This window comes from Lutjanus erythropterus, chromosome 13, assembly GCF_056507025.1.
Source record: "Lutjanus erythropterus isolate fLutEry1 chromosome 13, fLutEry1.hap2, whole genome shotgun sequence".
Taxonomy (NCBI): Eukaryota; Metazoa; Chordata; class Actinopteri; order Lutjaniformes; family Lutjanidae; genus Lutjanus; species Lutjanus erythropterus.
The window spans coordinates 10,384,304-10,401,381 of NC_139329.1; the positions used below are offsets into that span (position 1 = coordinate 10,384,304).

Genomic DNA, 17,078 nt, shown 5'->3' on the forward strand with positions numbered 1-17,078 from the left:
CTGACATTTTGTCACTGCCCCTTGGTGACTCATACAGCTGCGCATGGCACCCATTTATGGCTGGAAAAGATGCAGCGGGCTTTCTAGTGACTTGAATGTAAACCCATCTGCGGCTGTATGAGACCCCCAGGGATTGTGATGTAGTATAAAGAGGGGGGAAGTCTGGTGTTGTGGATGGATGGATGGCTCAAACAAACAGGATTTTCAACCAGGAGACCAGGGTTCATGAAACCAAAATGTTATTAAAAGTTGTGAGGCACATAATGTTAGTGCATGTCATGTGACTTGCGTCTTGCGAGTCGCTTCAGTGACATACATATCTTATCATACTCATTGTAACCCCACACATGGTCTTATCCTAAACCTAACCAAACTGCAGCCGTTTCACAGTGATAATCATCTGTGGTATGTGACAAGCTGGGATGAGAATAGGTTAAAGAAACAGAGAAGATGCCAACCAGCACCTCTAAATTCTAACAAAATGCTCACAAATTAAGTCTTTATATTATTTATATCCATGTCGTAGAGTAAAAATTACATGTTTACTTTTCTTATGTGCTGGACTATTTCTTGTAAATCAGCAGCGACTTTCTGGAGTCTTGTTGTCATTTTGACTTTAGACCTTTAAGCTTATTGCTGCTGCTGTTGTTTTCAGTGTAAATACGACACCAGCCGTGCAGTTTATGATGATTCAGCTTTTTCAAATTGCAGCCACGATGCCGTGTTACAATGGCAGCCACAGACAATAATGTAATAATAATAATGTAATTGTTTTAATTATGTCTCATAATTTATGGAGAAATACGAGAGCATTTTCTCATTTAACTTGTGGCAAGACATCAAATGAGCACATTTTCCAAAATGTCAAACTATTCATTTCATGTGATTGACTAAGATAAAAAAAAATAAAAGAAACAAAGATGCAAATGGAATTTACACATCCTCACACTTGAGATAAATGTGTGCAGAACTCCTTTTACTAGAGATCAAATGGCCTTTCAGTAAACACACAATTTGCAAAACAGCATTGTGGGAATTTTCAGTAACGGCTTTATTAAATTAGTGCAAAAGACAGACATAACTCATTCAAAATGTCATCTTTTTCTTGAAGGTGGTCTTCCACACAAACCCACACACGCTACGTTCTTTTGATGAGCGCAAGAGAAAAAAGCGAAACTATCCACCAAAAACCACAACCTTTGTTTGCTTCTTACACATCTTCTGGTGACTTGTAATGACAGATTGAGAGAACAGGAAAGGGCAGAATTGACTGGAGACAAAAACGAACCTAAACACATGGCAGTCATCAAAGCAAGACTCCTGATTCTGCAATTAATCACAGATTTCAAATAATAATAATAATAAAAAACAAACAAAAAAAAGATGTTACAATAAAATAGTCAACACATCAATAGCATTAGAAATAGTGCCTAAAAGTCACAGAAAAAAGGTTTCCTCTTTTTTATTTACTCACTGTGTGGGTGACCAAAGAACTTGCAATCAAAGTACATAAGTTAATCAATACTGTATATTTTACAATGGTAAAAAATAAAATATTTATATAATAGTACTTTTTTTTTTAAGGTTTACACCGTTACTATAAAGATATACTGTTTTCCACTCCATGACAACTAATGCAATAAAAACAGAAGCAAATCGAAGAAAGGACTCCAGAGAGTTTCTGACTTTGAAGGCTTATGGCTACCACCTTGTCCTAAAAGACCACAACCACTGCAGACAAAGAAACAGGCTTTGTTCTCTCTGCTTAAAGAGGGAAACAAGATCAAACACAGTCTGTGACGAGAAAAGAAAGGAACACATCAAAAAGTCAATGCTCTTCCCCGACCAGGACAGTAGCTCAGCCTTCGCAGTGTTCCCCGGCCCACCGAGAGACAGAGAGAGGTCGATAAGATAGAGGGGGAGACGAGGGAGTGAGGACAGATAGATAATAGGACGATGTCTATGCATGGCATGGGGAGGGCGAAGGAAGGGAGGGTGGAGCAGAGGGAAGAAGAAAAGAAGAGGAATAGAGGTAGCTATGAGAGGAGAAAGAGGGAAGGGGAAGGAAAAGAAAGCTGGGGATGGAGCGAGAGGTTTCAGATGAACCGAGAGTTAAAGTGAGGTCCAATATGAAATTGATTTATAGCTTTTGTTTTGTTACAATATCAATATACATGTTGTTTCAAGTATCTCCTACGGATGTGGCATGTTGCCATGAACGCTGCTAACACCCAGTGTTTGTCTGCCAGTGTAATGGTGCGGTGCCAAAATGGAATACAATGAAAACTGTAAAAAAAGAAATGGAACAATCGATGGTGAAGGAGATGTAGAGGAAGGAGGAAAGATGGAGGAAAGAGTCAAAGAGAGTCGAACAGAGTCAAGAGGAGATGAAATGAGTTGGGGAGGACAGATGCAACAAGTGAAAGATGAAGAGAAGCCAGACGAGAGTGGCAAGAGAGATAAGTGAGAGACTTCAAAAAAAAAAAAAAAACGCAGAGTGGTGTTACACAGCTGTTGTGCCGGTGGGGATTGTGTGTTTTTTTCTTGTTTGATTTGTTGTGGTGAGAAGACTCCTTCTCGCTTCTTCATCTTCTTTTTCGTCATCTTCTTCTTCTCTCCTAAGCCTGGGTTGCGTGGGGGAGATAAGTCGTTGCTTTTCAGTGTTGCAAAAAGGACTACGGGAGGTTTCAGCAGAATCTACAGGCCTGGTGGGAGAGGAGATGAAGGAAGCGGGGAAGACAGAGGAGGAAAAGAGGATGTGTGGGGAGGAAAAGATAGGAGACACTGTAAAGTCAAGGTCGTCACCGAACCAGATCAATTGCAATCAATTACACAGGACAGGTGATGGTATTGCATCATTAAAGATTCAGTAAGGACAGAACAAAGAAGTTAGAATTGTTCACTCTTAAGTCCACCTTAAAGCTTCTGCAGGAGGAGGCTTGGGAGGAACTTGTCATGGACACTGATTGGCTTTTTCATTAGCCAATAGCGCTGAATGTGGGCTACCAAGGACTGATATTTCATGTCACAGTTGGTGGGACTATAAGCATTTCCCTGCTTCAGCTACAGCGATGGAAGATGAGGAGGAGAGGAGTCGGTTCGCTCGTGACAAGAGAATGAAACAAACCAGGTTCCTTCTCACTACAAAGTCAACTACAATTATGTTTTCTACCAACCACCTTGTTCTCCCTCTGTATTGTCTGCCTGTTCTTCTGCTGCCTGTTGTAAAGCTTCAGAGTGCTGACTGAGATTACAGCAAGCATGGACATAAATGACAAAATAGTAGATTGTAGATTGTTCTCACTTTCCCTTTTCATTTATATATTAAATATTTTAACAGTGAAAGGAAACACAAGGCTATAGGTGGAAACACGGACCATGTCAGGGTGAGGAATAATGAGGGGGAGTGCACAACGTTTCGAAACTTAAAAATGCATTGTTTTACGTTTATAACCAGCACAGACACTTTGTCACAATACTGAATGTCTAGACAACTGACGTGGTTTTCTTACCGGGATTGGCTCCCAGTGCCTAAGCTACTTTAGCAACAAGTAAAGCTATGTTTATGATCTTGGTACCATATCGCCCGTCGGTGTTGGTGGCTGCATTCGTTCCGGTGACCAGGTGTGTTCACTGAGAGGCTGAGCCCAGTTCTTTTGCTCACTAACAGTAGCTAACAGTTAAGAGCAGCTACTTTAGCAAGTAAGCTGCTAAAGCTAGATTTATCTGTCCATGATGAAACTGTAAATTTTTTGTGCAGTGAGGCTCATTCTCCAGAAACAGTTCATTGCACTGCAAATATAGTGTAATTCATTGAGTAGAGGATAAGTCATTAACAGTTTCGAATATTTTTCCAGGAAAAGACAAACACTGAAATGCCACTAATAATAGCCGAGAACACCTACAAAACAACTTTTTTGTCATTGTTGGGCCAGACACTGGTGTAGAGATTATGTATATATGTGGAAAAAAGCACTTCAACATTGATTTTAACTTTATGGAAACTTCGAGGCGGCAGCAACTAACTAATTTGCTTTAATGTTAAAGTACAACCTGAAACTGTGTCAGCGTGTACCTTCCTTAACATCCTGGGTTGTTCAATCAATACGACAGAACACAAGCAACTCTCTCCAAACTTCAGAGTGCGGAGAGGTGAACCAAGCTTTTGATTTATCATGCCATCAAGAGACACTTCCTGGAGTGGCTACAGTGAAGATTAATTGGCTACTGACGTGTACTTGCAGAACACTTAAATTTTTACTTCAGACTGACTTCGGTTTATGGCACAGAAGACATTTCTGAAGCAGAATATATGGCCATGTGTTCAACAAATGGGCCTGGACCGAACGGAGAGAAGAATCTGTTTCGATTCACATGACATAATCTTTACGAGAATCTATGAAGTTCAAAGCGTTGCAGAACATATGTTAAAATTTGGAGCAATGCTGTGTTTTCCCTGGTGATACGGAGGTAATGAGACAGTTTGTCTCATCAGCCTGGAAGAATTGCTTACAACGAGCTAGCTAGAAAATCTGATACAACAAACAGTCACACAGTCACATAAATCCACACAGCAGGCACATGTACACACACACAAACACACACTGCAGTGTGAAATATGAGAGTTTATTGATTGCTCTCTGCCAGCCATCTCCTCCAAGTCTGTTCCCTATTTCTGACATGTTTGGAGATGGCTGAGCATTCGACAGAAACCCTCCTCACTCCTGCTCGCCATTTCGACCATTCTCTCCCCTCTTTTTCTTTCCCTGTCTCCTCTTTTATCTATTTTCCGATATGACTAGATTGGATTGGGCACTTTGGGCCTCTACAATGTCCTTAAACTCTGAGAACTGGGAGTCAAGCGGTCAAACAAAATTGAAAAATATTTAAATGGTTAGACAGGTAGGTCCACTTCGTACCAAAGTGTTCACAGCAAGTTCAGGAAAAGGTCACTTCGCCTCTACTAAATTCAAATTGCGCTGTGGATATGAGCACTTCACTAGATTTACTACATACTTCACAGGTGCACTCACAGGGGAGCCACAGACAAATCCAGGTCATTCATACGGCTGAGACCTTTTGCTCCTCTGACACAGAGGAGAAGAAGAAGGGAAAATGTATTTATTTTTTATTCATTATTGTAACAACACAATTCTTAGCATTCACTTTAATACCACTTCCACCAATGAATTACACTGACTGCTGCGATACACCATGCTGTTTGGTATTAGGATGCTAATTGTTGCATTTTGCATGGTAGGAATGTATATCTTGAATGTTGTGCTATCGCCATAAAAAAATGTCTTGACACTATGCCACCCCTGTTCACCCAAAAAAATGAAAATTCAGGCATTATCTACTCACTCTAATGCCGATTGAGGGTTGGACTTATTTTGTTAGTCTGTAAAACACTGCTGGATCTTCCCAGGAAAATCTCCCAAACAATGGAAGTGAATGGTGACTAGTTTTCAAACGTAAAAGACACAACAGAGTAAAAACATAAAATGCCTCCTTATGTTTGGCGTAATCCAAGTCTCCTAAAAACCCGACATGTTGTTTGCACACCGTCACAACACACACACCCAGCTCAAACAGTGTGCATGTGAACGTGGCTCCAAGCTAAAGATCTACTGAGAAGATTCAGGCTAAAAACATGCCATAACTAGCAATTTTTAAAAGTTAACTTGGCATGTTGGAGCTTTAGGAGACATTTAGGAGGCATTTTATTTATTTATTTATTCTGTTTTATTTTATTACGTTTGAAAACTGGTCACCATTCACTTCCATTGTTTGGGAGATTCGGCAACACTGTTTTTCTGTGAAACTCCAGCAGTGTTTTTTGAACTTAAAAACTAAACGTGATAATCAAATCGCATTTGTTAGCTTAGTATGATCATTTCCACTCATTCTAATCTGCATGGTTCTTGCTCTGAAATGCTCCACATATCCATGTATGGATAAAACAAATTAATATCTACATGTGCAGGTGACTGGTGGTCAGTTTAATAGATCCTTTGCCTCCTCACACTGTGATGGCACAAACTGATTTATAGTCATAAATTACTGATTTGAAACTAGCTAGCCTTTAGACTTAAGATGGTTTAGCACAATCCAGGACTGATAAAGAAAATATGAATCTGTTAAATTTTCAGTAAACATGTAGTTATTTTGGACTGTATATTGTTGTCACAATAGGATTGCACAAAAACATGTATGTGACAGTAAGTGCATAACTTACAGGAAATCTTACAACAAAGAAAATGAGACCTTACACTGCTTCACTATCGCTAGTCACTGCATTATACGCTTGTAATGACTGTGACTGTGTTTCATAAGTGCAACTCCTCAGTACACAGATACAGTGGTTACTGCGAGCAACAGATCAGGTGTACCATAAGCATTTTGCCTTACTTAACAGGCTTACCTTTAAGCCTTGCCTTTTACTGCTAATCTAGCAAAATGCATGCAGCAAAATACGGTGTAAAACAACCAATTTGGAGGTGGCAATTTGTCATAGCTAGTGATTGTTTCTAAAGGGTTTACCGTTGCATTATGCTTTCTTCCTTTCTATTGTGAGCGCTTGAGTAGGTTGCACTGTTGCTCGCGCTGTTGGTGGTCACAGCTCTTGTGTGCTTTGTTTAATAAGTTGGCAGTCAGTATCAGTCAGACAAACTCATAGTGCGTTTCAGCCGTTGACATGCCAATATGTCTTTTTTTTTCCTGTCTTTATCCTCTCCCATCTCTGTCTCTCCACATCTCTCTTTCTCTCAATAGGATTAGGGAGCAGTCTTGAAGAATGTGAACTATAATTTTGCCAGACATTCTGAAATGAATTGGACAGTACACTTCAAAAAATTCTGAAGCGATCGAAACATGCCTGAATGGGTGAATAACTAATAGGGTGAGGGGTATGGAACGGGTGAGGGTGGGGCCGATTGATTTTTCTTTCTCTATTGTTTTCCTTCCAATGCCCCCCTTTCATTTCTCTCAGGCCTAACTGCCCCCGCCCCCCACCCCACAAAAAAAAAAAAGGAAATAAAAGTGGAGAAACACTCGAAGGCACTCGAGACTCAGATATTGGTTTTTGCAAATCTAATGAGACTCTGCCAGTCCTATTTCACCTCACGCGAAGAACTGGATATAAAAGAGGCAATTCTCCCCCTCTGGCTAAAAAGTCAAGGCCCTGACATGAAAATACATTGCAGAATCAATTCACCTCAGCTCCCACGCAGACACAGGCTATGAACTCATAGGTCATGAGCAGATGAAAGGGAGAATCGGGTAGGAAGAGGAGGAAGATACGAGAACGAGAGGGATGAACAGAATATAATCACTACACCTGAGGTTGGTTGGTTATAAATGAGTCACTTTACACTACAGCTAGTAAAATTAGCCACAGCAAGTTTCTCTAATGATTCCTGCAACATGACATTTATTCTTGATATGTTTGTATATTTGCTGCTGTGGTTGTTGATAAGATAAGATAAGATAAGATAAGATAAGATAAATGTATGTACAATACAGCAAGGAGATAACAGTGGTGGAAAGAGTACTGAAAATCTGTACTCAAGTACAAGTACTATTACATTGCTAAAGTATTATTCAATTACATGTAAAAGTACCGGTGTTAGAAAAATGCTTAAATACAAGTACAAATTATTTGTATTAAAAACTATTTAATATTATTTACTTTTAATTGTTGATGTCACCATCACCTCTCCAAACTAGTGTTGCAAACTTTGTGTGTTTTCTTTAACCAATAATTGAAAATGCTCAATGATCAATCATTAATAATTTATTAGATTCAAAGCATGTTTTTTTCCCCCTATTTTCAATATTTTTCTGTTTGTTTTTTTTGTTATTTCTTTTCTCATTTTAAGTAAAAGTGTAATTTTCCTTTTTCAACAAATGGCTCTGCCAGACAAAACAATGTCAAATGAGGTGCCGACTGCTGCTACATCTATTGATTAAATATCCATGAATACATTTTTAATAGGTTAAATTCTTCATGTAAATTAATCGATTAATGATTAATCATCAACATCTGTACTCCAAATGTGTGCTACAGCAGCGCTTTGTTTTTCGTTTGTATGTCGTTGTTTTCATTGGTCTGTTTGTGATTAGATAAGCTGTTCCTCCTACAATCCAGATGAAAGGTTTGGATGTTGATTCAAATTGTACTAAGTACTCAATTATGATATTAAAAGTAACTGTAGATTACAGCTTGGAATGCATACTTAAGTATGAGTAAAAGTAAAGACCTGGAAATCTACTAATAAAAGTACAAGTACCCAAAACAACTACTTAAATAAAGTATTTTGAGTATTTGTAATTAGTTACTTCCACCCCTGGGAGATAAAGATGGTTTATATACGCATGCAATAACAGTCATTTTCATCACACACTCTCTGTCTCTCTCACACACACATATAAACATGCACAACACACACACACATACTTTTGAATGTAAGGTACAAGAGTGACATTTATTACACCGAGCATAATGTTCTCACATCTCTCTGCAGCTTGGAAAAGGTCCCACATATATACATTATAAACAACCTTACATTCCTGTATGCTGTAAACAACCTTCTGTCTCTCCTGCTCCAATACAAGATTTAAAAAACACAGCTCTGTACCAGAAAACAAATCTATTTCCATTTCACAACACCAGACAGAAAGGACTATTTTTTTGATTCAAACCTTTTTTTTTTGCCATCTTTAAGAATGACCTAATGGAGTATCACAAAGATTCACTGATGTAGACTTATCTTACCGCCTCCACTTATTGTAAGTCTCACTGAGTAAAAGCGCCAGCTTAATGCGTAAAATGTTAATTTAACAAGCTGTGGGAGGCGAGGAAGAATCAAACGGGACACTGGAGGGAACAGTAACCGTTTTCCAGCCTTTCTAATTGCTGAGAGGAGAGGAGTGTGACAGTTGATTAGGCCAGGTATGTCACGGCTGCTAGACAAAAACAGCAGCACTGCAGCATGAAGAGGAAATATTATAGAGGAAGACAAAGAATCTTTCAGGGTAACACTGACGGTAATGAAAGTTAATAAGCCTGATAACCCAGAATATAATGATGACTCTGTTTTAACGTTTTTAAAACTTGTAAGTGAATAGGAAATGTTTAAGATTCTTAGGTGATGAGTTTAAATTGAATTGGATCATACAGTACATACACAGATACAGACGTGTTATTTGTGTATGTATTTTTTTTAGACGAAGTGTCGATAACTAATAAAAATAAAGATTAAAAGCTTCCTAAATAACATATTACATAATGTTAGATCCCCAAATCAGCCATTTTTATTTATTGAATTACAGGTAACATATATAGTATACAGTCACAGTAATCAGAATTTTATTTTGAAAATCAGCTGAATATTAAATAAAAAAAAAAACAACAACTTATTTTTTACTTCAGTGGCGCATAACTTTAACTTTTTGGAAAATCAAGTCAGCACTTTTCAGGAATAAGCTTTAAGGCATTTATATTCTGTAATTATATCTGTGTATCTGAGTATTTATTGGTGGTGGCAGGGTCTGCCATTCCCGCCCAGGATTGAAATTGCCTTCACACATACAGCATGAAATCAAATTGGGGCTTCTTTATTTAAAACAATGAGTTTGTTCTGTGTGTTGTGAACAGACTTACTCTTCTGCTATATTTTCTTATAAAGTAGCTGCTCAAGGAATATTTGTAGGACTTGTAGTATTGAACTGCAGTTGCTGTCATTCAATATCAATTTCTCACAAGGCAGAAGAGATTTCTTGTGTGTCTGTGTGTGCATGTGCACATGTGGCCAATGGACCTTAAGTTTGTCCGTAGCTGCTAGACCAGTCAGCCAGGTTTTTTGTGCACATTCATGACTGTATGCTGAAGGACTTCTGTGATTCATAAGTTTTGAAAAACTTAAAAAAATACATATTTTTATGGTTCCACGTTGGCAACAGCTATGGCCTGAGGCACGTATGTTTTTGGGTCATCCCATGTTTCTGAATGGGATATCTCAAGTACACGTTGCGGGACTTTATTAAAACCTGGCACAAATGTCCACTTGGACTTGAGGACAAGTTGATTTGATTTGGGTTTTTGGGTCAAAGGTCACTGTCTGATGTCTTACTCTCATGAACGTGATTTCTCAGCAACAGCTGGATAGAATTTCTTCAAAATTGTTACAAACATCCACTTGGGCTCAAAGATGAACTGATTTGATTTTGGTGTTTAAAGCTAAAAGGTCACTGTGACCTCACAAAACAGGCTTTTGGCCATAACTCAAGAATCCACCTGATAATTATGACTAAGATTTCACACAAATGTCTGATATGTTTCTGGCAGCGCTGGAGAGTGAATATGTTACTGCTTACATGAAAATAAATCACAAAATAAATGGAGCTGTAACAGGTTACAGTTACTGAGAAAAGATATGATTGTGTGATGTGATTAAATTACAGTTACTAATCAAAATTTTGGTGATTACCAAGGGGTTACATCAAAACTGGTCGCTTGGCAGAGATCTGAACTCTACTGAGAGCATTCTTCTACTTAAAATGAGCAGAAGTGGAGCCCAAATATTGGTAGAATTAAAAAAAAAAGAAATTTTCACACATTTGGACCCAAAAATCATACTGAAGATTGCTGTATTCCGTTTAAGTGTCCAACTAATACACTACAATTAGATACAATATAAAAGGTCCTGAAAGCGGAACAGGCAAACATTTCACCGCCATAATGATTGTTATCAGCTGTACCTGTATTTGAAAAGTCTGAATATCACCTGTGTATAAAGGCCTCTATTCTAATGCTGCAGGGGCTGGTATTTATACATATCATTGCCAGACTGTGTATAGAAACCAGACACTTGTTTTTGTCGTTCATATTCATGTCACCTCATCCTTTTGGCAACGAACAGCTTGTTTATTTTTTTTGACTTTTATATTTCGCAACTTCAGAGTTGGGTCTGAAAATTCCCTCTGTATCTCTGAGTAACTGTTTAACAGATGTACCAACAAATCATTCATAATACATGAGTAAAACTTGAGTGCAGTCTGGTGCAACAACTTTATATTCATAAACAATTTATGATGCCTTTAAGCATCGCTTGCTAATGAATATGACAATTTTTGGGTCTTAAAAAGGTAAAATGTACAGTTTACATATTAACATGAAGTAGTAATGTACATTATGTACTAGCAATGGAAATCTATATTCATTTTATCAGATCAAAGCCTTGACTCAGTGTTTACCAGCAGAATAACTTGGCTATGGGCTTTTGTCTTAAGAAACGATACGCTCCTTTGAATACCCTTCATATCTCGGTGCAAAGATCAAAACATCACACAGCTTGATCTGACGGCAGAAACAACCCTCGCACCATACACATCACTCTCACACGAGGTCTCTTCAAAGGGAGCTGTGAAAAAGCCATATTTTTACAAGAGTAAATAAGCCCCTAAACATCCTGTCTCTATAGCTGGGAGGGGATTAGTGTAGAGCTGGAGAAGGAAAAGGAAAAGTGGCTGTCAGAGCGAAGCGAGGGATCAGAGAGGAGGGATAGTGTGGACTAAAACCCCGAGAGGATGGAGGTAAATTAGTGGCATCTGGGCTGGGAGTTGTTTGTTGTGTTTAATGGTAAATGCTTTGTTTTTACTCCGCCCTCTCACTCACTCTCTCTGTCTCTCCTTTACTCTTTGAATTACATTATTACTCTTGCTGAAATTACGGAGAAACAGAGGGGGAAGCAGTACTCTGCAGCGCATTACAACTGCAGACAAATCTGCAGCTGAAGCCTGTAATCCTGCATGGAAAAGATGTTAGCATGCAGTATTGGAGCTTGTAGACCTTCCTAAATTGAGCACATGCAGGGTGAATTGGTGCAGCGTAGGATGAAATGGGTGTGCATGTGAGGGAAGACGTAGGAATATGGGTAAGAGCCTCAGCATCTGCTCCCCCAGAGATTTCCATTTATCACCTTATTTCATATCCCTCATAAGGCAAAGTCCCAACAGGGCAAAAACATATTAATCTCCAAAGTCCAGCAATGTTCACCCCACCGATACGTATAAAATACACACTATTTAAATACTGTACATCCTGGCTTACTTATTCCCTCCAGCCACATGCCATTCCACTTGGAGAATTTCATTTTGAGTAACACTGAGGCTGCTGCATGTACTGTACAGAACACATCAACACACATGTGCACTGACAGTGAGCGATGTGCTCATCATCAACAGTGGGGTGTACCGATTTCTCTTATTAGAAATGTTATCTTTTGGGTTGTTCATATTTATCTTTAAGTATAGTCTAAGAAACATCCCTTTCCCTTTCGATCATCACTTATGACCAACTAGAAGTGTGTGGTCGTGGCCATATCTGCGGAGTTCCTGCCCTCTGCTTGTATTTTTTTATTTTCTCATTGTTTTGCTGTGTTCAGGACACTTTACCAACCCCAAAACATCAGTATTTGAAGTTCTGGTATCTGTCTGGTGAATTTATGGACAAATCCTACTTATACTAGTAATTCAGACACAAACATTACAGTACAGTAGCTTGTGAATCAATTGTGCACAAATCCAGGGATCCCTTATAAACACAAGAATTACCTCTTTATATAGGAGTTTTCATTGTCCTTGCAATTAAATCGCCGTCACACATGTGAAGCGTGAAATCAGATTGTGGCTTCTTCATTAAAACAGTATACGTTTGTTTGGAGTGCTGTAAACAGATTCACCAGTTGCTTTCGGTCCTATTTTCTCACAAAGTAGATCCTCGAGGAACGCTTACTTCCCCCAGAACTGTGGGACTTTGAATAATGACTGGCAGTTGCTCTTATTGCCATTTATACACCATCTATATCTGTAAAATAGACATTATGGTTGCACGTTATTTTACATTAAACTAATAAGATACAACAAGCTGTAGTTTATATCAAATTGGACAAAAACTATAAAAAATATGTTCTTTGTTTGACAGTATTACTCCCTTTATCTGACCCTTATTAGACTCTATTAGAGGGCAATTCAGAACTCTACATCTACTTCCTCCCTTAAAAACAATATGTGAACCAGATCTACCAAGTAAGGCCAATATTGTAGAGGAATATTGTGTTACAGGTAGAAGAATATTTGTTCTATGGGTGACTGCACAGACTTATTGCAATATTGTAGACAGATAATGTGATTCGATCAAAGAAGTAGGTACAGACATCTTGAAGTACCAGATATGTGATTTCACTTTAGTTTACAATACAGTTCTGTTGTACTGTATCCCAAACTAGAAGTCTTATAAGAATCTAACAGTAGGAAAGATCACACCTAAGTTGTAATGCTGTAATGTAATAATATAGTCAATCTAATTCAGTCCAATAAAGAGCAAATTATTCCTAGTTTTTGTCTAATTTGATACAAAGTACAGCCTGTTACGTCTTGTTAGTGTACTGTGAAATAAAAATGGGACTGAGCTTATTTACAACCTGCCCAGCCCAGCCAAGTTATTGTCTCCAGCCACATGCCATCCACTTTGAAAATTTCATTTTGAGGCTGCCACAGCGAGATAGTGCACAGAACACATCAGTACACATGTGCACTGATAGGGGGCAGTGTGGTCATCTGTTTTGCTTTGCCACCTGTGAGCAGTTTCACCAGCTAAAGCGGAGCATCCCTGCTTGTAATTACTTCTAAAATTAGGAATCATTCTTATAAGAAGCTGTCCTTTTTTGCGTGCATCCGCAGCCTATGGGAGCATGTATTGACTGCACTTAGTTTGCCCAATTAGGAAGTCTTATCTCAGGTGAACAATGGATGCTTTCACACGGTCATTTAACACCACGGATCTGAGTTTGTGTGTCCGTGTTGGTCTTTATATATCTGCAAGCATTTCTCTCTACAGGACTGCAGGATAATGCTGTAATTGTTCCCTACTTTATGGTAATCTGTGTGTGTGTGTGTGTGTGTGTGTGTGTGTGTAGAGGATGTGTGTGAGAGTCTATGGCACATTGATCACAAAAGAAAGGCTTACAATGGAGGGGAGTGAAAGTAGGGCCCTGCAAAGCTCTAGGATTTAGCTGCCAATCCAGCAACAGCAACAAAGGTCTGGTAAGCATTAGAAGACACAGTGTATGTTGGCACTCTGCACACACACAGCCCTCCCTCTCTGTCCTGCAGGTTTACATATATTATTTAAGGGTCTGAAAAGCAACCCCGGCGGAGTGCTATATGACCGAGAGCGAGGACAGAAAGCCAGCGAGGACGTGCCTCTACTTTTGGCAGCGTTGCTAAGCCGAGTGCTGCTGAAGGCGTTGGTGGAAAAAGTGTGAGGTTTTAAGGTACGGATGGAAAGGTGTGATCCGACTGAGGCCGGTGACAGCAGCAGCACAGTTCCCAGCCATATTAACAAGCAGACTTCACAGCCCCCACATCATTTAAATTCTTCCAGTACACACACACACACACACACACACACACACACACACACACACACACACACACACACAACAAGAAAAAATCTGTCAGTGGGGCAGAAATGATCTTTCTCTTCAACAAAAAAAATCTACTTCTTTCATCAATTCTCTTGATTTAAGTGTCATTTCATGGAGACTCACGGCCTAATCTGCCTGTTTTCTGTCTTGTTTGTGTTTGTAGAAAGCATAAAAGTGTGAGTCACTGCAGTTATTTTACAGAAAATGTGTTTTTCAGGTGGGATATGGAACTGAGGTACTTGTATGATAGCATTATCTGTGTATAGTCATTTTCTATCTTCTCTCGAGCCTAACTCAGAAACACTCAGCACATTCAGATACACAGAAATATATTATCCACCGTCCCAACACACACGCACACGCACACACGCACACGCACACGCACACACACACACACACACACACACACACACACACACACACACACACAATACTATCTGCTGCAGAGACTGTTGATCAGATGACCTCTAAACAAGGATGCCATGAACAACTACATGTAGTCCTTGTCTTGTGTTGCATAACTAAGCACTTTAGACACAGAGAGGCAACAACAGCCCTGTCTCATGTAAAATATATTCATATAGTTCTACCTTGGTTTGTTAAAAAAATTTAATTACTGCTTAGATTAAATTTGCTGGCAACATTTACACTTTAATCCTTGAAGAAGTGCAGGATTGATTTCTGCACAGATTTCACAAATCACATGAAGACGGGGGATGGTTCAGGTCAAACTTTGTAGAAACCACAGATATCTATACTATACCTATACACAGTACATAATATGTGTTATAAAAAAACATTAATTGATAAACACAGCAGATCGAGGGAGAGCGAGAGAGCTCATCATGAGTGAAAGAATAGGCAAATATGGGCAGAAGTATTTCTGTGATATAAAAATGTTGTCTGAGCACGAAACTTAATGTTAATGTTAATGTCTATAACTCTGTGGTTTATCAGTGAAGTTTATGAGCGAACTATACACTGCAGAACTGGAAAAGTTGCAAAGAAGTAGCAGAGAAGTCTGTTGCACTATGACAGCTAGCAATTAATATTTGTCATATCTCCAATTTAAGCTGCATTTTTAACAGGGGTGGAAACAGGTAATTTACATATCTATTCCTTATTTCTCCTAATTTGATACATTAAAAAATGTTATATTCAGGAAAAATCTGTTAATCTAAATGTCTCTTTTCTTTATTTTATGCGGTGTAACATTATCAAAAATATACCACCTCCGGAGGTGATTTGAGATACAGATGTTGAGAAGGTGTAAATCATGTGTTAAGACACATAGGGAATCTTTACCCTTCCTGAAGAGTAACTACAGTAAGTCAGCTGTCTGTGGAAAAAAAAAACAATGACTGTCTGGTTGTCACACAACACATCCACAATCTCTCTCCTAGTATGTATGTTAACTAAAGTTACAGTAAGTAGTAAGTCATTAATGTGTTACTAAACTACAGCTAAACTATTATTGGTGATATTGGTTAAATATTGAAGAAGGTTATGTTTTCTGTCTTATGCTTCAAATTTATGTTGACGGTTTTAGTATTTAACCAAAATCATAATCTTTCCCGTAGTGAAACCTAGTGCTGTCATGGATGTCTTCAGTATGAAATACTGCCTTCAGCAGTGAACACCTTGCACATAAGTTAAATATTAGATTTTCCTCATTATGTTAATTTAAAAAGTCATTACACACCCTTTACTTTACTGAGAGAAATAATTTATTGATGCTGTTGAATTTGTAGATTATTTGTGTCTGAACTTAATTTCTACTAGACAAGGTGTGGGACTGGAAGAAAGAGAGCTTGAATGGAGGGAGGGAAAGGTAAGAGAGACACAGGAGCTGAAGAAATTAAGAAAACTGTACTGTAGCGTGGCCATGCACACGCCTGTAGCCCGGTGGGCAAAAACAGAACAAAACAGGAGAGTTTAATCTCCACACCTTTATTCTCGTCTCCTTTCCCCATCCTTCCCCTCTGGCTCTTTCCATTTTTCTTGCCTTCATCTCTCTCCTGCAGGGTCAGAGTTCAGCTGGGAGATAAGGGAATTGAAACAGGATCCTCTCTGCCTCTCTGTCAGACTATCTGACTATACACTGCAGTGATCAGTCCCCTCTATCTGTCCCCCAGCACAGGTCTCTGTGATGAGCTCGAGCAGGAGTCATCTCTTCTGGGCGCCTGTGTGTGTGTGTGTGTGTGTGTGGAGATGTTCTGCATCTGAATTGGTGGAACTTGTGTTGCCCAGCTGTAATACTATCTGAGACTCCCAATAGAGATACACATGCACACACACTGTCCTTGCCTCCTCTCTCTCTCAGTAATCTCTAACCTCCAGCTCTGTGCCAGTGGTTCTCAACCTTTTCGAGTCATGGCTCTCTACAGCAATCAGGTGGGTGATCAAGACCCCCACCCCTGTCTGCCTGAGGAACTCAAACACCAAGACCACAGCTTTGACTTTTTCAAATACATTCTATAAAATCTACTCTAGGGCAAATTCTCAGCAAACAATGCAGAGCAAGCAATCCTATGAGCCCTGCAATGTAATGTAAAAACTTAATACAACCTCATTTCCCATCATGCCTAG

The 17,078-nt window shown here is 39.0% G+C and overlaps 1 protein-coding gene across 1 annotated transcript in view; it reads right to left on the reverse strand.

Annotated features, from left to right (window-relative positions):
- Nucleotides 1–1,027: 1,027 nt before the first annotated feature.
- Nucleotides 1,028–17,078, reverse strand: part of cdh13 (cadherin 13, H-cadherin (heart)) — a 452,332-nt gene continuing 436,281 nt past the window's right edge. The window contains exon 15 of the mRNA XM_084734875.1: nt 1,028–2,705. Within this exon, the coding sequence (XP_084591001.1) occupies nt 2,698–2,705 (8 nt within the window). The 3' untranslated portion in view covers nt 1,028–2,697. The remainder of the gene's footprint in view (nt 2,706–17,078) is intronic.